This window comes from Elaeis guineensis, chromosome 11, assembly GCF_000442705.2.
Source record: "Elaeis guineensis isolate ETL-2024a chromosome 11, EG11, whole genome shotgun sequence".
In the NCBI taxonomy this organism is placed as follows: domain Eukaryota; kingdom Viridiplantae; phylum Streptophyta; class Magnoliopsida; order Arecales; family Arecaceae; genus Elaeis; species Elaeis guineensis.
The window spans coordinates 68,998,539-69,026,526 of record NC_026003.2 but is presented as its reverse complement, the minus strand read 5'-3'; the positions used below and the strand labels follow the sequence as shown (position 1 = coordinate 69,026,526).

Below are 27,988 nucleotides of genomic sequence, written 5' to 3'. Positions count from 1 at the left end.
TGCCTTCATCATCCTTGTCACGCTGATCATCAGCTTCCATTGCCCCACTCCTATTTGCCCACTTGTTTGGCTTCCTTTAAACTTTGAAGATGGTCCCTCATTGCCCAACTCGCTTGCCTAGGCACTTTGGTAGACTTCTGCACATCACTATAACCACTCGCTAGATGCTGCTTCAACTCTTTATTGTCCATGCCACAATAATTGCATACCAACCGTTGTCTTTCCATATCTATCCTTCTATGGTGCCTTCCAAGGTTTACCAAAACGGCATTGGAGGGCATATTGGCTGGTGATCAGTTTGGCATGATACGGATCTGTGTTGTATGGAAATAGAGAGAGCTGCAGAGAAAGGGGTACGAGGAGAAAAGGAGATAGAGAGAGAGAGGGAGAGGGAGGGATGGAGGAAAGAAGTAAGGGCAGGGCCAATGGAAACCCTAACCGCAACCTGAGAGAGAGAGTGGAAGGGTGGGAGAAAGAGAGAGGAAGAGGGAGGGAGGGAGGAAGGGGGAGGGCTTAGGGAAACCCTAACCCTAACTTGAAAGAGAGGGAGGGAGGGAGAGGGGGGATTATGGATTGCCAAACTGTCTAGTTCACCCTATACCATAAGGCGTAGCTGGGTCAATTTGATGTGATTTTCTGAAACCAAGCCTGAACCGCTCGGAGTAGTTTGGAGTGGAACTAGGCAGAACCATCCCGTGCTGGATTGGATGATTCGGCTTGGTTTCGGGTGGTTTACCTCCCATCACTCCAATAAGAGTGATGGAAAGGCTTGAGAAGGCTTGGGAATCCTTCTCAGGCGATTCATCTTCTTTTTTCTCAAACCCTCCCCACATCAAAAAACAGCAGAAAATCGATGATTAAAGGCAGATTCAAGGTAAGATGCCTTTCCCTCACTACCATTCCTCTTTTTTTCTTTTTTTTTCTTTTTTTCAAGATCGAAAATTTGAAGAGCTGAAATGTAGGAGGAAGTTGAGCTGAAGTATGCGGATCAGATGTTAGATACCTTTGTTTAGGATGATGAAGATCCAATTATCGGATGGCTTATGGGCCAGCAGTAGAAGTTGAAGCTTGAGGGGCCAGGATCGTCTCCATGATTGGTTAGTTTTGTAGCTAGTGAGGCTAGAGTAGATGCAGAGCAATAGGGCAGATCACAATATTCCATGTAGGCCTCTAGTTGATCAACCACAACTAGAGAGGTCATTGGAAAGCTGTTCATCACGTGACTCCATATCCGAGACATCCACCAAGAAATATGACCAAGAGATGCTTAGATGGGGCCAGCCCACTGCCGAATCGTCTTAGTAGGACATCCATCCTTCCAGCATTGCCAGCTAGAGAGGTACAAAGGGAGGGCAGGCAGCTGCTCAACGCAACCTCACAGAAAAAGGAATGGTAGTTGTAGTCTCAATGGAGAGAGTGGAGTCAGTTCATTTAGATTCAGAGTTCAGAAAGAGGGGTGATGGCAATTCTAATGGTGATGGATTTGGTGGCTAAGGAGTAGAGGACATGAGACCACTGTTTATAAGATAATTGCAAAGTCATCTTCGATTTATTGATGAGTCCCAATTTATGTGTGCTACACAAGACAGGGATCATGGGGCACTAGCTGGTAGAGCCCACGAGGATATAGTTGTATATAGAAGATAGGCTTCTCGAGATTGTTCGGGAGGCGATACAGCTGCAGATGACCTCGGACGTGGAGTAATATCTATGGATGTATCAGATTCATCCTCCAATGCTGGATCCTATTACCTGCAGCCACATATAGCTTATGATCTATAAGGATATAAATATGGTGTATTCAAGGTATTGTCTTCTAGTGCATATTATCCTATGCAGCCATAAGCATCATACTTGTCAAATTTTGCTGCTGGTATATTCGGATGGGCCCTTCCATTGCCATATTATCAATCAGAGGACACCTTTTAGAGCTAGAGCTTCATCTAGAGGTCTGAGATCAGTTATAATCCAATATGCTTACCTTATGGGATGAGCGTACCGGGCTACAATGTTATTTGGTTAGAGGGATGGGCTATGTGCCTCCTGATTATGCAAACTATCTGGATATCTATGAGCGATATCGACACTCGACGAGATTCTAGATCTTTTATGTTGTACTTGAAATATATGCCATTGGTTGTATCATTTTATGTCTTGTATCTTATTAATTGATTTGAGCATATTAGGGTTTAACAAGATGGTGGAGTCGTTGACATTGGTGTTACCATTAAATCGTCCTTATAGATCATGACATCTTTTACAAATCCACCATCACCACTGTTGGCTTCCACCTTCCCAGGCTTGGGATCCATGTAGAGCATCTCTTTTGATTTATTTCAGAAAATGCTACGTTGATGCAGAAGGGTTACTCAAAAATATAAAGAAGCATCATTTATGGTGTTGCCAGTAAATCGTCCTTATAGATCACAACATCTTTCACAAACCCACCACCTCTATTGGCTTCCGCCTTCCAAGACTTGGGATCCACATAGGGCATCTCTTTTGATTTATTTTAGGCAATGCCATGTTGACATAGAATGATCACTCAAAAACATCAAGAAGCATCATTTAGGGTGTTACTTTTAAATCATCCTTCTAGATCATGACACCTTTCACAAACCCACCACTACCACCGTTGGCTTCCACCTTCCAAGACTTGGGATTCGATCATCTCTTTTGATTTATTTAAGGTCATGCCATATTGATGTAGAAAGATCACTCAAAAACGTCAAGAAGCATCATTTAGGGTGTATTGGAGTGATAGAAACATAAAAAAACATCAATTTAGGCTTAAAATCATTCAAAAAACAAAAAAAAATGATTAGGCTTCATGACGGCCTGAAAAAATTGAAAAAACCCCCCAACAGGAAATTGATGTGCTAGTTTGGAACTGACATGCCTTGCTATACCGTGTCAGTATGTTAATGAATTGGTATTGTGCCGAACCAATGGCCGATTGAAAAGGGAGTTGCTAATGCTGTGACAAGGGAGGGCTAATGCTGTGACAAGGGAGGGCACTGAGGGCTAATGCTGTGTCAGTATGTTAATGAATTGGTATTGTTCCTCTCACTAAGGAGTTGCTAATGCTGTGACAAGGGAGGGCACTCCGCTCGGACAAGACATTTTTTGGCCCAAAGTTGGCAAAATTGAAAAAAAAAAAGGAAAACTCGTGTCAAGTTTTCTTTTAATTTGAATTTTGGATATGTTGTAGGTTGGGCAGCAGCCTACAACATGGTTATTATGAGTTTTTTAACCAATATCTTATTGTTAGAAAAAATATATTCCCACATTAAAATATTAACGAAAATAAAATATATCGCCAAGTCAGTCCAAAATTTGTAATATGCGTGCACTCATAGCATGCACATGCCGAAATTTTTGTGGCTGGAATATCTTCTTGAAAATATGTTTTAATCATTTAACTAACATGCCAAGAGAAACCCCCCCCAACCCCTGCCACTCACGACCGTAGCACCCTCCTCTTGGGCTTGCAACTGCTCAAAGCACTCGAGATGCCACTCGCCCACCCCTAGCATCGCTAGCAAGCATCCCCCCAAGGATGGCCGAACTGATTCTGGGACCCATACCTTCTCCCTCTCTCTCTCTCTCTCTCTCTCTCACATGATGGGGTTAGAAGCACCTTACGAGATGCCTAAAGGCATCTCTGAACCCAGCTGGCCTCCCCTTTCCCTTTAAAAAAAGATCCATGAGGTGTCCCAGTTGGGATGACCTTTTACCAATAATATGGATATCGGTAAAATCGATACCAAACCGGTTTGGAAGGTATGAATGATACAAGTGTTATCCTGGCTGAATTGGGGTTTGTACCGGCCAATACCAACCCATTCCAGCTGGGTTGCCCCACATGGGTTGGGTTTCTGCTGCCTAGCCCTGTCCTGGTGCCTGAATTCTAGTGGAATGGTATGGTAATGCTGATGCCATCCTGTTCCATCGGCTTTTAGGACCATGGTTTTCTGTATGTTGTGGTTGAGGTTGCTTTTTTTTTATTGGTTGTTTTAACATCTCTTGCTTTTACAGATGGGTTCAAGCAAAGATTCAAATTGTGTAAGCATGACTGAGATAGAAGACCTCATACACAACTTTCTCATAATTGTATTGGAGCATTCAATGCGGCAAAAAGATGGATGGAAGGTAAGCTTTTTATATTGAAAAATTGTTGGTAATTAGTTTCATTGCTTATTTCCCAATAGTGTCCTTAGTTTTGTTGATCAAAATATTCCTTACTTTAGTGTTATGGTAGTCACAGAGGAAGATCTGAAAAGTAAAGGTTGCAAGAACAATTCCATAAGGTTTATGACATATGATGGAATGGAGTCAAATTGAGGACTTGGGTATCCATTTTAGTGGCTATATTTGTTCTTTTAAATATGTTTTATAACGTAATGGAGGGACTGATTAAGGAAAGTCTATAGAATTATTGCATTTTTGATGAAGTAGAGGCCATCCTATCAAAAAATAGGAACTGGAGAAGCATAATTGTCAGAAGACAAATTAAAGCAAATTCACCTTGCATTGTATTACTTGGGTTTTCTTATGGATTGAAATGGAAACACGCTTATTATTTTGTTAGAACTTAAAATCTCACAGTTGATGCAATTTGTATATTTGTCTGCATGGCAACTACAAGCAAATTTGAATTATTCTCACTAGCACCATGCACATGGGAAAGGTATGGACTGCTGTGATTACTCTAGGAGGCTGCATGAATATGGACCCAAGTGGGTTTCATTTTCATTTAGACGTTGTTAGGTAGGGTAAGTTTTTTCTTTTAGTCTATAAAATGTCTCTATTTTGAAATGTTGTTTAAATCTTTGAGAAAAAGTTTATTGTTCATTCACAAATCAATAACATTTTGCTTTGGTGTTTCTTTTCCATGGGAATATTTGTAATTTTTTGCTTTTCTTTGTTTTCAAGCTTCTGAATTTTGCATGAATTGAAATTTGAACCATGTATTTCTAGTCCTACACACACTTTTCTATTTTCCTTTCTTTTCTTTTTTCCCCAATCCCAATCTAATGCTTCATTATGTTCATAAAAGATGGGAGTATCTGGTGAATTCCCACCTACTTTTCCTATACAGTACTGTGAAAGAAATTCATTTACAACTCTCACTTTTTTATGCCTAAGCAGTATTCACCTCTCCATCTGTACAATAGCAGTGTTTGCCAAATTTTGGTCGCAGTTACAGTCTCCCCCCTTTGTTTAGCATACTAGGTACTGAATCTTTTATGAGCTTGAGCCTTTGGATTTAAGAATTTTCAAATTCCTGAATGATTGGATATGGAGGCATCAGGACTCACAATTTAGATAAATCTATAATATAATGGCTTGTGTTATTCAACTAAGCTGGGGTTAGAATTTGTGGCACAAAATTTTGAAGATATTGTTTTTGGTAGAGAAGCTAAATGCGTGTATCATCCAAGGTTTGCTTGTCCTTGTCCAATTGAATGAATCGCTTCTGACTACATACCACATTTGTTAGCAAGAACTATATTGTTTAGAATGTGTGAGTTATGATCTAGTTAACTCCAATCTCCATGTTGTTTCCTTTCTGAACCCTAAGATGGCCAAATATCTAGACTTGAAGGTGATGAGGCAGTTCAAGGTTGCAAAAGAGGAAATTTATGTGCATTCTGATCATGCGCAGAAAGCATCATAAGCGATGATCAAGACCAAGATTTGCCGTCTTGGTACCGGACTTTGTATCTGCACTATTCTGTTATGGTGTCAGTATGTTATTTGGTACGTATGAGACAGCATACTGAGTGTTGGTACAGAATGAGATAGTGTACCCGTATGAGACTGGTTACGATATGGTATACCCTGTACTGGCACTATGGGGTGGTACGGTAGACTGTGATCAAGACCATAAGTTATGCTCTTTGTTCTGGTAACAAATCAAAGTTTGAGCTTGAAAGGAAAAGGATTGGATCAGTAATCGGGATATGATGCAGAAAATGTTATTGAAGTTTGTTATACTACCAAATATAGATGGATTTGGTTATTATGGGCATGTTTGTTGTTGCTTCTACTTTTCAGAAAGTTCTCATCACCAAAAAAGCCAGGTCTAGGTTTTCTAGTTTCTTCTAAATGCACTTTTTTAACTTTTTCTTCCAGTGGAACCAGTTTTCAGATATTGTTACTGGCTCTTATTTTTTTAGGAAGCAAATTTTTGCTTCAGAAGTTGTATTTTTTTTTATTTTTTTTATTTTATTTTTTTTAAAGTAACACGAAGATACCCTATGCCAAGGTAGCAATACCTTGCAGAAGTATGTTAATGAGCTTACAATTTAAAATGAGGGTTCCCTTTTGGAATTTGAGACAAACTTCTATATGGATAATCAATAAAGTTTTGATTGGAATAGAAGATGCATATGATATTTACATGGTTCATTGCAGGTCCCTTGCTGGTTTTTTGCAAATCTGATAGGTCAACTTTGGTCTAGCTATGCATAGATATGCTTTTCTACAGAATATTTTGACTGAGTATCCATATGATAGTGTTATAATATATTTAATTATTTATAAAACTACTAACCTAATTAACTTATGCTACTTGTAGGCTGTAGTATGTGGCTGTACACTACTTTTTTCCCTTATAAAAAAAAAAAAAAAACAATTTTGGATTTTTATTTAAAGATATTGAGAAACTTGACTGAGAGTGGAGAAAGAAACAAGATACGTTACATATTTGAACCAAGGTGGAACATTGAGGGCATGGGAATTCTTAAAGCATAATGAACCAAAACATTATAGAATAGATTATTTTTTTGAAACAGTTAGCTTGTCTTTTGAATATAGGTAACCTGTGATGTATGTGTGATAGATGAAGAGTAGTTCTGGCCGTTGCCACGGAATTAATGGATAGACTTGTGGTTCAACAGGAAATATATTTAAGACATGCTGCTGTAATTGTTAATTGATAAAATTCTATTTGTTTGGAAATTTCGTTCTCTTCAAAAACTTTCATGAAGAAGTTATTAAGGGAAACTTCTGTAGTTAAACTGAAGATTCCATTATGGGTACAAAATAGCTAATGTGGCTGTACCATGTACCATTCTTTTGATAAGCTTTCTACAGACTAATTGCACATTCCTGATTGGACAAGTGTATCTATATTTAAAGTATATGGTAAAATATTTATGTATAAATATTTAATAATCTTCACTCTAGATGCCTGCCTAGCTGTTTAGACTTTTTGCTTAGCCTTTGAGAGTGTCATGACCTAGTAGGGTTGCAATCAAGCCGAACCAAGTCAAGTAGCTAGAGCATCAAGTCAATTCAAAATACTCGAGCTTGAAATCTGACTCGAGATTTATTGAGCCTTAATATCCAAGTTTGAACTCGACTCGAACAATAAAAGAAGCAATACTCAAGATAAACTTGACTTGATTCAAATATCAACTGAGCCATACTCGAGCTCGAGTTCAAGCTTTAATTCGAGCTTTGGTCATTATTAAAATATATGGTTAAAACAAAATATAACATCATATTATTTTTTAAAATATTAAAATAATAGTATATATTATAAATAAAATATAATATTACTAAAAATATTTATACTCAATTAGACTTGCGAGCTTTCAAGCCAAGTATTTTGCTACTTGAGCTCGACTGGAGAACTTGTTGGAGCTACTCAAGCTCCGTAATAGTTGAGTCAAAATGAGCTCAGACCTGAGTTGAGCTCGAGCAGCTTAAGAGCTGTTCAGCTTATTTGCACCCCTACTACTTAGGACCACTTAGCTGTCTATGCTTGGTAGTATGCTGTTCATCGATATCAATTTACCATCCATTGATTTTCTTACATCTGCTTTGCATAAATCATGGATTATGGTATTCATCTCATCTTTTCATCTACAGGATGTAGAAGCAGCAATTCATTGCGCAGAATGGCTGTCAATGGTTGGGGGATCTAGTACAGGGGACCAACGAGTCAGGTACCTGTGTGAAGCAGTCATTTAAGAATTGTATCATTGATGTTGTTATCTCAGACTATATGTTAACATTGCTGTTTGTTCTGGCAAACTATCTCCAATCTTTTGGACAGGACATATTGTTAATGTATCCTTTTAACTGATGAAACGTTTCTTTTATAGTATTCTAATTTTATCTGCTCACTAATTTTATTAGTGGCAAAGATCGTTAGAAGAAAAATGCAATTTCTGACTAAGAATAGAAATGAAGATTTGTCAGAATTGTTGTGGTTATGTTTTCAAAGATTTATGTTTGTAGGTTGTTACCTTGGACCATATTGCTTCTGACAAACTATAACTTGTATGCTTTTAGATTTGGTTTATGGACCTATCTTATGTAAAAATTATTTTACATCATGTTTATTAACTCAGTTCTTATATTTGAAGACGTGAAGAGGCATTACCTGTCTTCAAAAGAAGGCTGTTGAGCGGCTTGTTAGACTTTGCTGCTAGGGAGCTTCAAGTTCAGGTAAATTCCAATTTCGAAATGTTTAATTTGCTATGTTATGCACTTAAATTTCAGTCCCAAAACCCATTGTATTTCTTTATTCTCTAAATTCTGCTATTGTATAATACTTTTTCTTTAAATTCTTCATATGGTCACACCTGCAACTATCCTAAAATAGGGTATACTCTAAAAGAATCATATCGGATTTTGTAACTTACTGGTGTCATTGATATTAAGTAATTTTGCATGATAAGGCTGTTATGTTTGTGGCAATGTATCAATGAATCTAGAACGAAAAACATTTGTCCAGATGATATAATGATTTTCAGTTCAACTGTCGCCAATCTTGTGGTTACCAGATGTAATCATACAAGACCCTGGGATCACACGACTTGCATGATGTTCTAGAAATTTTTTAGTTTATGAACAAATTGACTTGGGCCTAGTTTATGATTAAATTAACTAAATAATGATATTACTTATGATTTCATTTTGCATGTGTGTGCAGTATTTCTAATTTATGATTAAATTTGTCTAATAATGATATCTTACTTAGAATGGCACAAATAGATTTGGAAATGTCACACTCCGGACCCTAGAATCACCATTTGAGTGCGTTGTAGCCACTGCATGCTGACAAGAGGTTGGCCTTGCAAGCATGCAAGGCATTCCATTTCCACCTATCAATGAATCAATATAACCTAGGCATTATATACTTCATATATGGGCAATACTGATTATTAGGATCATTAAACTATCAGACCAAAATAACACGTTGAGACATGCACACTTCTAACATTTAAGTTATTTATACATAGATCTAAACCATATTTTAATATGCATAGATGATCAAAACCAAGCATGCTAGCTAGCAAGACGGCCTTGTCTCCTTTTATAGTTCCCCAAAATACCGGTACTTGCCTAATTTTCGGTCACTCAATCTGTAAAACAATGGTGAAGATTATGTGCTTCACAACTCAGTAACAAATCCACTTTATAGGATTGGATCAAGTTGAATTACGTAATGCAGCTTAATTAAATTATGCAAAACATGATGTATTTGTACAGTTGACTTTATGACAATTTGTTTCAATAATATTCACATACTAAAATGATGCATTTCATCTTTTCAATAACATCAACATAATGAAATGATATATCATTATCAGAGTCATAAATATCCAATCTCAAAATCATATTATGCTTACATCCATGTACTTGTTCACTTGATACCCGGGTATGCAGTTCACTTTGCTCTACAACCCAGACTACGGCCATATTATACCCCGATGTGTCCGATATCACCACAATTTTACTTGTGGATTTGCATTTTTACCCCTATGGCTTGGGGATCACCATGATCACTAGTGGATCCACACTTTTACCCTTATGGCTTGAGATCACCATGACACCCTCATGGCGGAGTTGCCACATATGCCCCTGTGGTAGGGTATCACCATGATCACTCACTCGTGAACCCATATTTTTACCCCTACAGTTCAGGGATCATCACGATCAAGTTCAGATTCATCTCGTAGTCAAGCTGTGAGTTAGATGATACACATATATACATATATACATCAAGTTTCTTTTTCGTACATTGTCACTTTGAATTTTATAACTTAAAATGCAACTATTATAATTTTTCATGCTTGATCTCAAAATGATTCAATCTTACAATTTAGTTAGTAGAATTGCAATAACATATTGGATCTCATATTATCGGAGAATTTCATACACAATGTATTTTGGAATCATGATAATGATTTGCACAATTAATCTTGAATAAATACTATAAAATATAAATGCTACTTACCTTGCTGATGTCTACCAGATAGGCACTAGATCACTTCACACAGATCCTTCGAAACCTAATTATCTATAATACGATAATATCAATTTTAAGAATAATTTCCAAGATCTTCTAATTTCAAGTAACTTCTCTTAGTTTACCTCTAAAACTTAAAGATTACTTACCAAGGGCTAGATCTAGCAGGAAGCTTTTCTTTTCCAATACTATCTTCTCTGGCAGCGGTGAGGAATCTCATATCCTAGCCCTTCTAGGACATATCAACCAAGTAATTGCTCACATAAAAATCCAAGCCTAGATCTACATCATTCCTGGCAACAAGCAATTGGTCTCCCTTCCACAAGGCAAACACAAGGTAGAATAATGGAATCTAGGAAGGCCTCAAACTTCATTCCTCCCATTGTACCCAAAACATGAGGCTCCACGCATCCATCCCCCCTTTAAGCCATCTCCAACTCATCAACTCTATCATTGGTGCATCCCTTGAAGTAACAGTCCTAATGGACATTTGATCAAGCTCCTATGAGGCATCCTCAAGATTTCGACATAGAGCACAAAGGCAGCCGTCGATGGCTAAGATGCAACATGAACTATATGGGGGCCATCTAGGGGATGAGAGAGGGAGATGGCCCTTCCCACACATCGTACCACATGCCCATAGAGCAGAGGAGAGAAAACACTATGGGAAAAAGGGCACAACTGCTCTCTATCCACCAATGCGAACGTACCCCCGCACGCACCTGCGCACACAAAAGAGAAGAAAGGAGAGGAAGATGAAGAGGAGGAAGGAAGAGAGGGTACTAGAATGACCCTCCACTTCTTTCTTTCTTTTGGTTCCATAACACACAGAGAGAGAGAGAGAGGACAGTGGGTACAACCCTCCTCTTCTTCCTTTCTTTCTTTATGCATCATGATCCCTATTTTGTGTGACATGCATAAACTACGACTTGTCGGTAAATCAAAGACCATCCTGTAGTTGTGGCTCATAAACAGTGGTCACATATCCTCCACTCCCTAGATATCAAATCAATGATCATTAGAACCATCATTGCTGATTCATTTTCTCTTTGAGTCTGAGTGAACTGACTCCTCTACTCTCTCTATAGGGTTCAACTGCCTTTCTTTTTCCTTTCAAGTTGCATTTAGTAGTTGCTTGCTTTTCTTTTATGCCCCTCTCGGCTTGGCTATGTTGGCAAAATAGATGGTGCCCTCCTAATTGAGTGGACTCATCTAAGAATCTCTTAGTCATATTTTGGGAGGATGTGTGTCAGACATGGAGTCATTTGAAGATTGGTTCTCCACTGCCCCTGTGGCTTTGGCTGATCGGTTGGACATAAGTTGAAATGTTATATTTTGCCTATTGCTTCGCATCCATCCTAGCCTCACTAGTTATGAAAGTGGTTGATAGTGGAGGTAATCTTGGCTCATCAAGCTTTAGCTCTTGCTATTGGCCAACAAGCCATCCATCATGTGATCATCCTCATTCAGACAAAATCATTATTGGTGCAGATTCATATACTTCAGCTTTACTTCCTTCTTAATGCACTTTAGCCTTAACGTCAAATTGTAATGGATATATATATATGTGTGTATATATATATATATATGTATATATATATATATGTATGTATATATATGTATATATATATGTATATATATGTATATATATGTATATATGTATATATATGTATATATATGTATATATATGTATATATATATGTATATATATGTATATATATATGTAAGGTTGTTGAGGTACCTATATTTCAGACAATTCCTCTGCTTGCCATGGATAATGGATAAGGGTAAAGGTAGAGCAGTTGTGCTCACAACCACTCGAGGAGATTGCCTGGGAGAGGATCTAGATGGTTCGTTGCTTAAGATTTCTCACTAGTAGGCCAAACCAATTCCACTATTCAGCTGCAAAAGCATTGAAGAAAATTACATACAAGATAGTATCATATTAGTAACTATAAAATATTGAGTAATAGTAATTGTTGATATCTAATATGCTTGGATTCATATTTTTCTTGCTTATGACGGCTACCAAGAAATCTATCACTGCCCTCTCTAAACATTTTCGTTTGTGGAAAAGAGATGTGTTATAAACTTATTATATATTAATGATTGAAGACACGAGGTTTTTATGGATGGTAGTTAACTCACAGAGTGACTCGAAGTTCCTAATCCATATCGACCCTAGGTACGGGTGCATTAGAATCTTAGGTTCAAGTAACCATCAATAGAGTTTGCAATTGTTTTAGTAAAGTATTTATAAGTATATTAGTAATCAAATTTTTAATATTTTTACGTACCTATTAAATACAACTTCCTACCTATCTGGTCGTCTCAACTTTGCTTAATGATATCGATATACTCATAATTCATAGAACTGCCCCTAATCGTCAGATTTAGGGTGTGCCAAACCATATCCTCGGCTGATTGGGATGATTTCGGCATTCAAAACGAGATACCAATGAGGAGGGAGAGGGAGAAGAGAGAAAGAGAGGGAGAGAGAGGAGACGGAGAGGGCTTCCGGAGCTTGTTGGAGGGCAGCTGAGCTCATTGCACAAGGTAGGAGTTGAATGATGGTGGAGGGAGGTAAGAAGAGGTAGAGGGAGGAAGCCGTCGAAGGTCTTTGGAGGGTTGGCAATGCTGCAATGCTGCCACCAAGGCTCTAAAGGTCGGAAGAGGGGCTTTGCTCTCATGATCAAAATATGAGCTTTGTCCCTTGTTTTATATATATATTTTTTGTGATTTATCTGGTGAAGTCGACAACTTTATGCCGACTTAATAGTTTTTTCTTTTTTTTGCAACAAAATCTAAAAAGAAGAAAAATAATGAAGTCGGCTATATAATTTCCCACTTCACCTAATAAATCACAAAAAAAAAGAAATAGGGGCCGAAGCCCTTCTTTTGATCGGGAGGAGAGTGGAGCACCTCCTTTGGCCTTCACTGGTCTCGACGATGGTGCAGCGGCCCCACTAGTCCTTCGGAGGCCTCTCCATCTTTCGATCCTTCCCTCTCTCTACCCTTCGGCTTTCATCAAGCTCGGTAGTGGTGCACCAAGCTTGGTTGTCCTCTGACGATATTTGGAGGTCCCCTCTCTCTCTCTCTCTTTCCCCTCATTTCTATCTCTTCCTCTCTTGTTCTCCCTTCGCCTTCTCATATTGATTCAGACTTGATATAGAATGATAGGGGGGGTGTATTGAACTATACCGCTGGTCGATCAGTCTAGAATTCGGTATCAACATAGTGAATCTTGGATATACTACTGGGCATGCTTTGGATCCGCCTCAGTTTGAGTGTTTGCCTTCTCCATCATATGATATATGAAGCCCATCTTGGGGTATCTCTTATTGTTCATGGTTGAAGCATTTTATATAATTTCTTGATAGCCTTCACTTTCTTCTTGGCCCACTACCAGGACATTCCTGTCGCCAAACTCTCCATATGGCTTATTTTACTGCTGACCATTGTATATCTCCTCTCCTGCCACTCGATACTGACAAATATTTGATCGAGGCTATCAAGCGTAACGTAGTTAATAGCAAACCATAAGAATAGTTGGTCTCAAGATCCTCCCTCCTGTGTTCTTCAATAAGATAGGACCTATATGTGGTTATAAATAAATTTGATGGATTGAGCTGTCTCCAACAAGATTTTAAATCTCGTGGGATGGTGTTCCAATATCTCTATGGAACGGGATGGCCCACTATCCTGTCCTATCCCATTCGGATAGCTGTCTTGGTCATGCATCCTGGTGGATATCCTCTGTCTCTCTTCTTTTATTCTTTCTTTCCTTTTGTTCTTTCTTTTTTTTTTTTTCTTTTCCTTTCCTTCTTTTCATTTTTTTCTTCTACCTTCCTTTCTTCTTTTCCTTTTACTTTCTTTTTCTTATCCTTTCCTTTTTTTTCCTTTTTTTCTTTTTTTTTCTTCTCTCTTTCCTTTCTTGCTTCTTTGCTTCCTTTCATTTTCTTCTCCCTTCCTTTCTTTCTTTTAGTTTTCTTCTTCTTCTTTCCTTTAACTTTTTACCTTTCATCTTCCTTTCATTTTTTTTTCTTCTTCGCATCTCTCATGGATGGGTTTCGGAGTCTCAACCCCATCCCCATCCCATTTTCTCACAAAAATAGGACTGGATGGCCAAGACACCCCCTGTCTCGTCGGGACATAAAATCTTGGTATCCACCATCTGTTGCATCCTATGAATCTTCGTAATCTCCATCAATATGAGATTCATATAATGTGCAGCACATGGGGTTCAGAAAATGTGCCTGTCGCTCCATCAAATCTCCAATGGCCTTGCATTATGGCTCATTATCAGTAATGATTTAAACGACATTCTCCTCTCCTGCCTGATCAATCAACTCGTGCATTTGATTGGAAGCATTAACTAATTTCTAGAAGAAAGTCTTCATGTCATAGCATATCGGGCAATAATGATGCTTCGCTTGGTGGGATTAGTCTAACCATCACCCATCATTGTTAGTTTATCTGTGGGTTGCTTGCTCTGGTATAAGTTAATCCACTTCTATAGCTTCTCCTTATGGTCACAGAGCTCATCATGGTTGTCCTTTGGTTATGGAGGATCTACATTCACATCTAGATTGATAGCTTGTATGGAATAACTAACAGACCTACAATATGTGTTGCTTGCCATATTTGTCGGGATGTGGCTGAAATGGAATCAAGATGTAATAGCTCATCATATATCTTTCTTATGATCCTTTTTTAGCATGGTCTCAATCCTCTGTTACTTCGAATTTTTGCTAGGAAGAGAATGTGGATCTAGATCATGAATGGTGGCTTCTGGTAGAATCTCTTTGGGGGACTTCTTCTTTCTGCTGCCAAGGCTTTTAGCATAGATGCAATACAGTCACCATCTCTACTAATTACTTTCCTGACCGAGGAGGTTCTCCCGAACTTTGGATCTACCCCGCTAGTCTTAGAACCAGAGCTTGATTTGTACTATGAGGTCCCAAACTAAGCCCTGTGCCTGGCCATCTTGTCCTGTTGCCATTGATTATCCAAGCTTGCTTGCATGGCAGCTTGGATTTGTGCCTCATTATCTGAAATGGAGTCTTTTTTTAACTCCCTAAAGTGATAAGAAGATAGTTCTACTGCTTAGTGATCTACCTCTATCTTCTTCTAGGTAGCCCTTTCTTTTGCTGCTCGGAAATCAGCAAAGTGCTTCTTCATCAGTTGTCAAACCTTCTATAGATATTTTCGGTATATAGAGACATCAGGATAAGTACCAACTAGGTGTTGCTTCAACTTGATTACTCCCTTAAGCTCTATGCTATACCACTTGCACCTTCAGTGGTGCCGATTCGAGACCATCTGCCCATGATTCTAATCAATGTCATGTTCTGGATTCTTCTTCCTCCTTGATGGATCTATTCTTGCAGGTTTGTTGAGCATATGTTAGTTTATTAATTATTTTAAATAGTAAAATTTCACTTTGATTAAAAAAATATGTTTTCTATTTTAGAAAATAGTTTTGAATTATCTATACATAGTACTAATTTTTTATATTTTTTGTTAATAATTTTTAATTTAAAATATTTTTAACTAACGAAAATTCAGAAAAGTATGTTTTCTATTTCAAAGAAATACTTCTGAATTATCTAATACATAATACTAATTTTTCATATTTTTTGTATTAATTGCTTATTTTTTGTCATTTTAAATTTAAAAATAAATTTCAAATATGAAAATTAGAAAATTAATTTGAACTCAAATTACAATAGATAATATATATATTTTTCTCAACCCGTGGGTGTGCATCAAAGGCTGCTTATTTTTTTTTATTTAAATTTGAGCTCAGGCTACTGTTTACATGATGACATCCAAATTTGAATAAACAAACAGCAAATTTAGGTCAAGAGTAGCTTGCATGCCTCTAGATAAGCTTTTAATTTTACAATTATCTTTGGACTTCTATTTTATTTTTAATTTTTAATCTATTTTTTTAGTTTAAAAATTATAGATTTATTGAAAATTAAAGATTTTAGTATCATTGTGTAGACCATTTATGGATCTACAATATATCAAGAAATCATGGCAAAATCAAATATTTTAGCATGATCTACCTTTTTTCATTTTTTTCTTGCCAATTTTCGGCCTAAAAAAGAACAGAAGTAAGAAATAGAGAGGGGGAGAATGAGAATACCTTTAAAGAAGCTTGGATCTCGCATTTTATTATCGAAATCAGCTTTTTTTTTTTTTGATTTTCATAGGAATCTTGGGAGAAAATTGAAGATAGGTGTGAGAAGCAACAGAAGGCTCTTGTGCACTCTTTTTTCAATTATTATAGGGGGAGGGATTGAAACCAGATTGATCAGTGTGAACCGGGTGGTTCACATTGGTTCCGCTCCGAACCACTTAGTTCGGAGCTGTTTGCACTGATTTGGTGCATTTTCTGATTCAAGGGAGGGAACTGTGCTGGTTCCCTCTTCGTTCGGTTTGGTATGCTTCGAACCAGATTGTTCAAGGCGGTACTACATTCAATGGTTTGACTAGTCTTAGTATTCTAGGATTATGTTGTTGAATATAAAAATATACCTGGATTTGATGTTCAAATGTGTGAGTTTTCCAAAGAAGCTTCATAAAAGGTTTCAGATGTTGGCACATTTGTTAATGGTTGCCAAGAAACTAAATTAATCTGAAAAATGAAGGATACACCATGAAGATCATTGAAATACTGATCGGAGTAGCATTAATATTTTAGTATTTAGTTGTTCAATACAAGAAATACGAAGCTTTCAATGCTTAGATGTGCCATCTTTTCCAAAGAAGCGATCAGAAGTTTCAGAAGTTTGCTGCCTAGAGATCCTATAAAACCAACCCATCTATCAACTGGTTTCTTTCTTTTGTCTATATGCAGATCCTTCTTATTTGACTTTGAGGTTTTGGTTCCTTAATTTTCTTTTCTGTTAAATGGTGAAGATTGTAGAAGTGGCAATGGATGTTGGTTTCATGCAGGGAGTAGTGGTAAGGTGGCAAATTCAATTAAAAATTTGGAGAAGAGTAATGAAAGGAAGCATGTGACAGTTTGCAGATTATGAAGATTTTTGCTCAACAACTCAGTTGTAGATCATCATTTTTGTTGGTTTTGAATTTGTGTACTTGACCCTCAGTTTGGGATGGTCAGGAGGATAAGAAATGCAAAGTCAGGCAGCATTTTGTGATTGTTTGCCTTTGAAGCAATGCCAGGGATAGTATTGTTATAATATTATTTCAGATGTATTTTTCCTTTAGCTTCATGCTTCGTTTGTTTTTTCCTAGTTTGCATGTAATAATTGTTAATTTTTTGTCACGTAGCATGGCTTTTGGTTGGTTGTTTGATTGTTTCCCATGTCTGGCTCCTTATATGGGAATCAGAAATTAATAGTAGTTTAAGAAAAGCCCTCTAGCCTGCGGGTGATGTTCATAGCAGGATGATACTCTGGCATCTGGACAGCTATGCTGTATCTGGCAGAGGTGATCCCAATTTCTGGTAGGCAGGTTAAGAAACTGGAAACTAATGAGAAAATTACTTAATCTCAACTAAAGTATAAGCCATGTAGTTAAATTAATATCAAAGATCCTTGCAGAAGCTAATTCTAAGGAATGCTGTGTCATAGTGTTTACTTTGTTGAAGAGATGGATGACCTCATTTTTATACATTGAGATATATCAGTCTTTGGTGTGTCATGGATTATAAATGACTAGATGTATTAAATATCATGGAAGTTCTGTATAGCTGGTATTTGTCACTTTGATTTCCAGAAAGGTTAACCCAAGCAAGCTGTCATCCCATTGCTAGTAACCAAATTAAAAGCGCGTGTGCTTGGTATCACACTTCATGCTTGGTATCACACTTCATCTTCTATGCATGTGTTATATTAAAGTGTATATGAAGTGTGCTAGAGTAAATAATGCCTTCATTGTGCCATTGGTCTCTTTCTTTTTTCTCTAATCTCTGGTTGAATATTTTTTTCCCTTTTTTTGCCTTTGCTGTAGCATATAGAATTACCAACCATACATAGTGTTCATGCTTAAATTTTATCATGTTTCATGAGCTGAACCTAGTTTGCTGTTATTTGACAAATAGAGGTGCTGCAAGAATATCTTCATCTAGCTCTTCTTTTGCTGCAGACTCAAGTTATTGCAGCAGCAGCTGCTGGTGTTGCAGCTGAGGGGTTGTCACCACAAGAAGCTAAAGCACAAGCAGAAAATGCTGCTCATCTTTCAGTTGCATTAGCTGAGAATGCAATTGTAATTCTGATGCTTGTAGAAGATCACCTGCGGTTACAAGGGCAGCTATTTTGCACTCCCAAGTCAGTTGATGGCCATGGATCTCCTGCTGCAGTGACATCATCCACTGTTAGTCACTCAAATTCTGTAGGTAGAACTGGCAGTGAATCTATGGATACCGTTGGATCCAGGAGGACATCATTGTCCAGTGATACTGGTGGCCTTTCCCTTGATGTATGTATCCTGATATCTCTGTAATTATTCTTTTATTCACTGTGGGATAGTTGTTTTTATGGACTTTGCTTCTGATTAAGTGCTGGTTTATTTATTGCTTCTGCTTTTATGCTAGTATAATGAATTTATCTTGCTTTTTTCATTTGAGATGCCAATGCCAATTGTTGCTTTGAGTGATGGGATGCTGGCATAGCTGCTAAACACTGGATATGATTATTATTCTCAGTAAATTTCTGGTTATATCTACAGTTTTTAAAATTTTGTTGATAGATTGTAAGAGGCTACCAGTTAATTTGCTGCTTTTTGTATTTTCTTTTTCCAAAGCTCTGATGGAGTATTCTGTTTGGTGACAAGATATCAACAATCTTCGCTGTGATTTTATATCAGTATGCTTTAGTTTTCACTTTTCAGTCTTCAATATATCATAATTCTGTTTCAGCGGTGTAATTGTTCATTTTATGGTGCCACACTAATTATTTTTGACAGAATGTCTTGGTCTGCCTTTGACACTCAACTTATGCCTGCATGAATTTTAAAATGTTTTGTTACGTTAGAATTAGCTAAAATTTCAAGCATACCAATGTCCACTAGTTTGACACTTAATATGAGAAACAGTCTTTATAGATGGAGCCAGCAGCATGTATTTAAGCGTTCTTTGATGAAATGATTTTTCAAGAATGAAATTTTATATTTCATATCTAGGTCGATTTGGGATATCCATACCGCCATATTGATGCATATATTTATATGCGCACAATCATATATTCAAATATAATGAAATGACTTTATTTCTTGCTGAATTTGTTTTTCCATATCATCCTGTTCCTCTCTCAGTATGTATACTGTAATCCAACCCAGGTCCTTGCTTCTATGGCTGATGCAAACGGCCAAATTTCTGCAGCAGTTATGGAGCGCCTTACTGCAGCAGCTGCAGCAGAGCCTTATGAATCTGTTCGCTGTGCATTTGTATCTTATGGGAGCTGTGTTTTAGATCTAGTTGAGGGTTGGAATTATAGGAGCAGATTGTGGTATGGTGTTAGCCTTCCCACAAAAGCAACAGCCTTTGGTGGTGGGGGAAGTGGTTGGGAATCTTGGAGATCTGCTCTGGAGAAGGATTCAAATGGGAACTGGATTGAACTTCCATTAGTGAAGAAATCAGTTGCCATGCTGCAGGCACTTCTGTTAGATGAATCTGGAATTGGTGGTGGTCTTGGTATTGGAGGTGGATCTGGCACTGGGATGGGAGGAATGGTAGCACTCTACCAGCTGTTGGACAGTGATCAGCCATTTTTATGCATGCTTCGGATGGTACTTTTGTCTATGAGGGAGGATGACAATGGTGAAGATGACATTTTCATAAGAAGCATAAGCATAAAAGATGGCATATCAGAAGGGTTGAGTTATCAAGCTGGGAACACCAAGCCATTAGATAGCAATAATCGCTTGTCAACAAGGAAACCTCGCTCAGCACTTCTTTGGAGGTAGCATTCTACTAAGACTTGTCCATTACACTCATAATTGGTGCAACTTTGTATCTACATTTAATTGATACCATATCCCTTCTACTAGATCAGTGTGTCATTTCCTTTCCTTCATTTGTGATAATATGCGATGCTATGTACTTCCAATGGCCATATTTAGGTCCTTTCTTTGCCCTAGTTAATGAGGTCTGTTTGTGATTGAACAGTCATAAACTCATAATTCTCAATCTGTTCTCATTCATTATATTTTTATAATTAACCACTGAAGCCTCTCATGGTTTACCATTTTTCTTAAATTACTCATTAAAGTTTGTTGCAAATCCAACTCTGCATTTTGTCCTTGCAGAGTGCATAGATTTAACACCTTATTAGTGCATATCTTTATATTTGTTGCACAAGAATAATATTTAGACTTGCATGTATTTTTTAATCAATGTAAGATATTGCTTCAATTTATGGAAATAGCATATTTTGTCTGCTATGTCTGTTTCTCATGCTGCTGTTCTGTTTCAACTTTTTATATTCTCGGGCTGCATTTGATTGCATAATAAGTTAACCTAGAGTAAATCACTCACCCATTTCACTGTAGAATAAAATTTTCTATCTTTTGGGGTGGAATAATTTTCTATTGGATGGGTGTAATAAAAGTAGCGTTACCAACTTTGAAATCTCCACTTTTCCCGTTGGAATAAATTGGTTATTCTTCTGGTGTTTGGTGGGTTATATTGAATAAATGGGTTAAAGGGGCCTATGTTCCATTTGGTCCCCCTTTAACCCCTAACCATACACATCCTAGGACCTAGATGCCCTATGTCTATTTTTATTGTAAGGAAGTAATGAACTGCATCAATGTGATCTTGGTACATGAGATAGAGACATCCTTTCAGGCTAGTTTTGGATGTAGGCTTCTATAGTTGTGTTTCTCTCTCTCTTTTTTTTTGTTTTAGTTTTTATAATTCAATTTATGGGGTTGTGATTCTTGTGAACTTCATTAGCATACTGGAGAAAAATGTCTCATACATAATTAGAAAAAAAATTTATAGAATAGTTATTATGATTATTGATATAATTCTATATTTTATCATGTGTATATGGATATATGCTGGTGCAAAGACAAACTGATTTTTTTGGCATATAGGCCATTTTATTTCTTGGCTGTATCTCTCCTATTGGTTTACCATTATCTGTTGGAACATTCTTAATGTTGTGCACTTTCTAGCATTACTGTTGCAGAGTCAAGCTTTTTTTTCCCCTAAAAAAAAATACTTATTTGAAATATCCCTATATAAATTATTAATGAGCTCTTTGGCTAAACATCATAAAAAACCCGGAACTTTGTATCCCAGCATAACTTGAGTCCTGAACTTCAATTTCTCACAACTCGACTCCCAAACTTATTAACAATGTCACCCCTTCATCACTCAGTTGTTAAATAGATAAAGGAAAAAGCCACGCACCTTGCATGTACCCTTTCAGTGTACTTACATGGCACAAGTGGAAGCAAGCCTATGTTTGTTTATGAAATTGGTGGGGGGGGGGGGGGGTGGGGAGGTTACGGTTCTTGTTAGACATTTTGAGTGAGAGAGAGGAAAATCAACAAAGGCCAACATCCAAAGAAGATGGCACCGGAGAGTAGAAAGCAAGGAGCAAGTATTCGAAACCAAATTATGGTATGTGCTTCGATTCATTGAGGCTTTCGTCCAAAATTTCTTCCATTCTTGTCTGCTAGTTTGGTCTTGTTTTCTCTTTGTGGTGCCAATGTAATTGCTCTGTTATAGTTCAAGTTTGTGTGCTGTTTGGAACTGGGGATGTTCCATTTCTTTTTTTTTAAATAAATTAACTCTCTGTGGCCTGTTATTGCTCTGATTATTTAATTCTGTGTGGCATGTAATTGCTCTGATTATTTAACTTTGTGTGGCTTGTAATTGCTATTAGTTAACTATAGTTATATGTGCTGTTGTGATGTCTCATTATTTTTATTGAACTCTGTGCAGCCTATATTGATCGTGTGATATGTTCTTAGGTATGGGATTACTATATTTTCTGTGTACCGTGTTATAAATGAGTTCTGAAGTATGTGTTTGTGACATTGTACTACTTACTTTGTTACTGACTGAGCTATATTATCTTGTTTTCTATTAGTGTGTAGACTTGTATCCTAGTTATGACTACATTACAATACAATTCTATCAAGGTGGCTATTTATGGATGAACTAAGAAAAAAGTATCCAGATGATATGGTTGATTACTGGGATTACAACAAACTTGATGAATTATCTTTGTTAGATATAGATGACATGGTTGAATAGTTAGGAGAACAAGAGTATGACTTGCTGGTTTAGAATTCTTGGTAAGGATTTAGACAATGGTTTGGTGGCCTTGAATATTGATAGGGATGAAGTTAATATATGCTCCCAAGTTCCCCCTAGTAGAGAGGTGAAAATCTATATTGAACTCAATCTGGTATTCCTTCAAAAAAGGTGAGGATTATTGAAGAAGGTGAAGAAGAAATCCCTATAAGGTAGATGAAGATAAATTGGATGTGCACCAAGTAGAGAGTGTAAGGGATGAGGATGTGATGGATGAGGGTGTGGAGCAGCAACAGGGTATGTAGGGGAGGAGGAGCGATATCATGGTGATGATGAAGAAGGTGATTATGAGGGTGAATACCCAAGTGATGTGGATGAGGATGACTAAAAAGAGGATGATAACTATGTCATGGGCAGCAGTGACAATGAAGTAGGCTACCAATCTAGTAGTGGCGGATGATGAACTGTATCATGTCTATGTGGATCATGAAGTGTAAGAGGAATTTTGAGGGGATGATCCTATGAGGAGGGTTAAGTGGTATGAGTAGCTAGTGGCAGAAGGTGACACTTCACAATCACTTCATGGCAACTCAAGTGCTTGGGCACTAATGAGAAGGGTGACACCTATAAACTGCCAGTGGAGAGGAATGAATTGGGTGACAATGGGTGGATTGGAGGATGCTAGACAACAAGCATGGTGGGCATTCAGACCAGTTGGAAGGAAGACCAATCAGACTTTTAGCATGAGAATTGACCTGTCTTTGGTGTTTTCATGACCTGGAGTAAAGATACTGGAATTTTTTGTAAGAGGTGTGTATTTTTGTGCAGTTGGGGTCTTTCTTTGTCACTAGGTGTTTTTGTGGCTTTTTGACTAAATGTGGCTTGATGATATGTACTCAGAACTATGTAAATGATATCTTAACTTAATGGCATATTCTGCTTAATTTCAATAGCAAGATGGTTCCCTTATTTCTGTTCATTACATGTTCCAATGTATCAATTTTGTTCACTTTATTATATGTATTGGATTCAATTAGACATAATTGAATTATATCAGGATTGAGCCAATACAGAAAATTAACTAAGCATTAGCATGAACATATAAATAGGTACAAAAGGTAGCAAACTCCATCCATTCCATAACTTAGATACAAAAGGCAACATAAGCTCTTACAAACATTCACCCAACCCACAAATGCCTATCAGAGCTGCATAACTCCTTAACAAATTATAAAAGCATGGTACTTCACAACAATTTAAGGGAGATGAGATAGCTACCTACTTAGGGTAGTTGGGGCATGTCTCTTAAACCACATGATAGATATCACAAGCAACCCATGTTACCGCCAAAACCCAGCATAGGCATCTTCCTTTTGCCCTATGACTCGTAGTGCCCTTCAAGCTTTGGATCAAGGTTCGTGGATTTGGTATCGGAATCTATGCCGATTGCTGGCCGGTACTGTATGGTACCATATTGTACTGGACGACCGTACTGATAATAAAAAAATCAAAAAAATCTCACCCATCGACACAAAAAAAAGAGAAAATTGGACAGAATCGGCCCCGAACCATACTAAACTGGACCAAATCGTTCGGTATCAGGTGGTTTTAGCCAATACTGTACGGAACCGGCTGGTTTAGTCCGATTTAGCTCATTTGCTGAAAATTCGGCCGGAACCGGATCTATTTCATATTGGTACGGTTTGGTATGGGATGTACCAATCGGTTCAGATCGGTATGGAATACCATGCTTTGGATGGCTCATATTTTTGAAATTTCACCATCTTTCCTATTTAGTGCCTTTTCCTTCTCGGCCAGCGAAGCAGCTAACCTTTGCACCTCTTTACCTAATCTCTCAGCGTTAAAAGTTTAACTCCTTTGCTTATATTCTGTTCTCCTTAGCCTCCTATTGAGCCTCCTGTGAGTCTTTTGCTCATAGAAAACTAGGGATAATCTACGTCGATCTTGAGTACATTTCGGGGTCCTTCCATCTAAATGCATTGCATTTACTTAGAGGAAAGTTTTTAAATCCCGTGGGATAGAGGTGTCTCGGTATCTCCATATAATAGGATGCCCCGTTGGCCCATTCCATCTCATCCCAACAGACGTCTCGATCATATATCTCAGTACATAGCTTCCATCTCTCTCCTTTTATTTTCTCCTTTCTTTCTTTTTTTCTTTTCCTTATTTTTTTTCTTTTTCTTCTACCTACTTTCTTTTCATCATGTCCTTTCTTTTTTTTTTCTTCCTTCTTTTCTTTCTTTTTCTTCTTCCTTTTTTTCTTTTTTCTTCTTCTTTCCTTTCACTTTTTCCTTTTTCCTTTTTCCTTTTTCCTTTTTCCATCTTCTATTCTTTCTTTCCTGATGCGGGACAACCCTAAAGAAAAGAGAAAGAAATCAATTCTAATGATCAAGCTCCCTTCTGTTCATCAACAACAAATCACGTCCAGCCAGGGGCATCATTATTCCCAGGACAGACAATATAGTTGCCTATATTCTGTTCAGAAGGCGTGATTGATTGATACGAGATCAAGGCGAGATCAATCTAAATAATGCAGATGAATGCCATTTTAGAGATCAGTAAACAATTAGCAATAGGAAAGTACATAAACAGATAGCAGAAATTAAACATGCTCATGAGTAAATGTAAAAAAAAAATATGAATGGAACGAGAGAGAGTAAAACATTAAATCTATGAGAAAATTCGAGAAGATAAGAATTCGGATCATGATAATTAAGAAACTACTCTGATTAGGGCTTTTAATCTTTTAACCAAACAGATCCATCGATAAAGAACTAGATCTTTACCAACGTCGGATCTAATAGAAAAATGAAAATCAAATATCAACTGAGAAGGAACAAAGGTCCTTGACAATATATGATCTGTAGAATAAGACATCACTCTTTTCTCTCAGCACGATAGATGAAAATTTTGGAGGTGACAGATGATCTCTCGGTGGGATAGGCTTGCGTGGGTAGATGGTAGAGGCGAATCGGGGTTGTAGGAACACTGGATCTTAAGTAGATGAATGTTAAAGGGATATGATAGAAAGTGGGCCTGTGGGGTGATTTTGGGTCTCACACTTTTTTCCTCTCGGAGCGATTGACACAAGTATTTATGGAGTTTGTAAAATTATTCATTGTCCTCTTCACGAAAGATATAAAAATTTATATAGGATCCTAGGGATCCTATTTTTTTAGGAATCCCTTATCTTTTACGAGGAAGAAATCAGCCCTCACATAAAAAAATAAAGCTTATGTCTAGTTTCCAAACAAAGTAAGTTATCATGGGAAAGAAATCAGCCTTGAATAAAATAAGTAGTCAAGAACTCTTAAGGAATCCTAAGGAAAACATCGAACTCCACGTGGGTACTTGATGCTTGGCACAACTTGGCATGAGAATCCTTGGGCACGGCACATGCTAGCATGCATATTTCTTTTCTGAGCGTGTGGAGAGTGGTGGCTCCAAAGGTGATGTGGACAAACCCAATACAAATCCAAGTATGGCCCTATGGATCCAAAACTAAATGCATAAAAAACTTATGGACTGAAAATAAATAACTGAAGTAGAGTCAATCTAATGGGGTTTCTTCGATCCAAATTGAATCTAAATCATATCGTCGACTTTTGATAGCTCTGGTGTCCGCACCAATTCTCCCAAGGTGGAGAGAACTCCATCCTATCGAGTGTGGATCGATTTCGCTCTGATGACGCTCAAGCAGATCGGGATCAATGCACTGCAATTTTTCTCGAGTGATTCAGGTATTTTCAAACTCCGATCGACCTCACCATCTGATTAAATACCGCTAATAGTCTGGACTCTGGGTGGAGAGGATCTGCTCATCCAAAATTCTCTCAATCTGATCGTGTTTTGCTGATATTTTGGTTGGTGGACACTCAGGGACAGGTTTGCTCTCAAAGGTTGGTTCAAGCTCAAACGACTCACTAGATATCCGAGTTGGCTCTTTAAAGGCGACGAGATCTGTAATGTTAAAAGTAAAGCTAATCCCAAAATCAGAAAGTAAGTCCACAACATACGCATTTGGTCCGATTTGCTTTATGATCTTAAACGGACCTGCTCCTCGGGCATGTAATTTTTTCACGGTTCCAGATGGAAATCATTCAGGCCTCAATCGAACCATCACAATCTTCTTCTGCAAACTCTTGGGCACGTCGATGAGAATCTACATTCTATTTATAAATTTTGTTGCTAATGCTAATTTTTTTATTGATTTCTTTATGTAGACTCTTGACATGCTGTGCAAATGACTCTGCAGATTCGAAAATTCTAACATGCATGGGTAGTGAGATGAGGTCTATTGGTTTTCTATGTTGATATCCATGAACTACTTCAAAAGGACTCATGCCAATGGACCTATTAACAGAGCTATTTTATGCAAATTCGGCTCCGGATAGCAAAAGATCTCAATTACCCATATGTTTCCCAATCAAGCAACGTAATAGATTTTCAAGACTCTTATTGACCACTTCGGTCTGACCGTCCGTTTGTGGGTGATAGGCAGAACAAAATTTTAGTTGTGTCTAGAAGGTGCCATAGGGTTTTTCAAAAATAGCTCATAAATCTAACATCCCTATCAGACATAATGGTTTTAGGCAATCCATGTAGTCTAACAATTTCATCAAAGTATATCCTTGCAACTTTCAATGCATCGGACGTTTGGCAACAGGACAAGAAATGGGCCATTTTTGAAAACCTATCTACACCCACTAGAACAGAATCATGCTTCTTAGTTGTCCTAGGTAATCTCAAAATAAAATCCATACTAACGTCTTGCCAAGGACAGTCTAGTATAGGTAAGGGTGTATATAGGCCGGTATTTTGTTTTCTCTACTTGGCCACGGCATACGTTCTACACTGGGCAACAATTCGGGTGACATCTCTTTTCAAGCTTGGCCAAAAGAACTGAGCTTCTACCAACTCTATGGTTTTATTCCTACCAAAGTGTCTAGCTAATCCTCCAGCGTGTAGTTCTCAAACTAGAAAATTTCTTAAAGATGTACGGGGGATACATAGCCTAGTTCCTCTAAATAGGTAACCATCCTGAAGGGTGTATTCACTATATTATCTAGATGGCCCTTTACATAAAGCGGTAAGTATGTCACCAAAATCTAGATACTCATAATCTTTTTTAACCTTATTAAAACCAATAATTTTTATACTAATGATGGACAGCAAAGTATGATGACGACTTAGAGCATCAGTAGCACGATTTTCTACACCCGTACGGTGTTTCAAAATAAAAGTATAGGCTTGCAAAAGCTCGACCCACCTACCGTGTCTATGATTCAGTTTTTTTTGGAAATTCAGGAATCAGAGGGCCTTATGGTCAGAGTACAAAATAAATTCTTGTGGTAGTAGGTAATGTCTTCAATATCTTAAAGCTTGGATTACCGCATAAAACTCCTTATCGTAGGTAGAATACTTGAGTTTAAAATCGTTAAGTTTCTCGCTAA

At 37.5% G+C, this 27,988-nt stretch overlaps 1 protein-coding gene across 1 annotated transcript in view; it reads left to right on the top strand.

The window, feature by feature from the left end:
- The window catches only part of LOC105035113 (BEACH domain-containing protein C2), a gene marked incomplete in the record, with an annotated part of 97,910 nt that overhangs the window by 22,387 nt on the left and 47,535 nt on the right, over window positions 1-27,988 (top strand). The window contains 5 exon segments of the mRNA XM_073245534.1: window positions 4,039-4,152; window positions 7,882-7,958; window positions 8,382-8,463; window positions 18,392-18,724; window positions 19,583-20,205. Coding sequence (XP_073101635.1) covers window positions 4,039-4,152; window positions 7,882-7,958; window positions 8,382-8,463; window positions 18,392-18,724; window positions 19,583-20,205 — 1,229 coding nt within the window.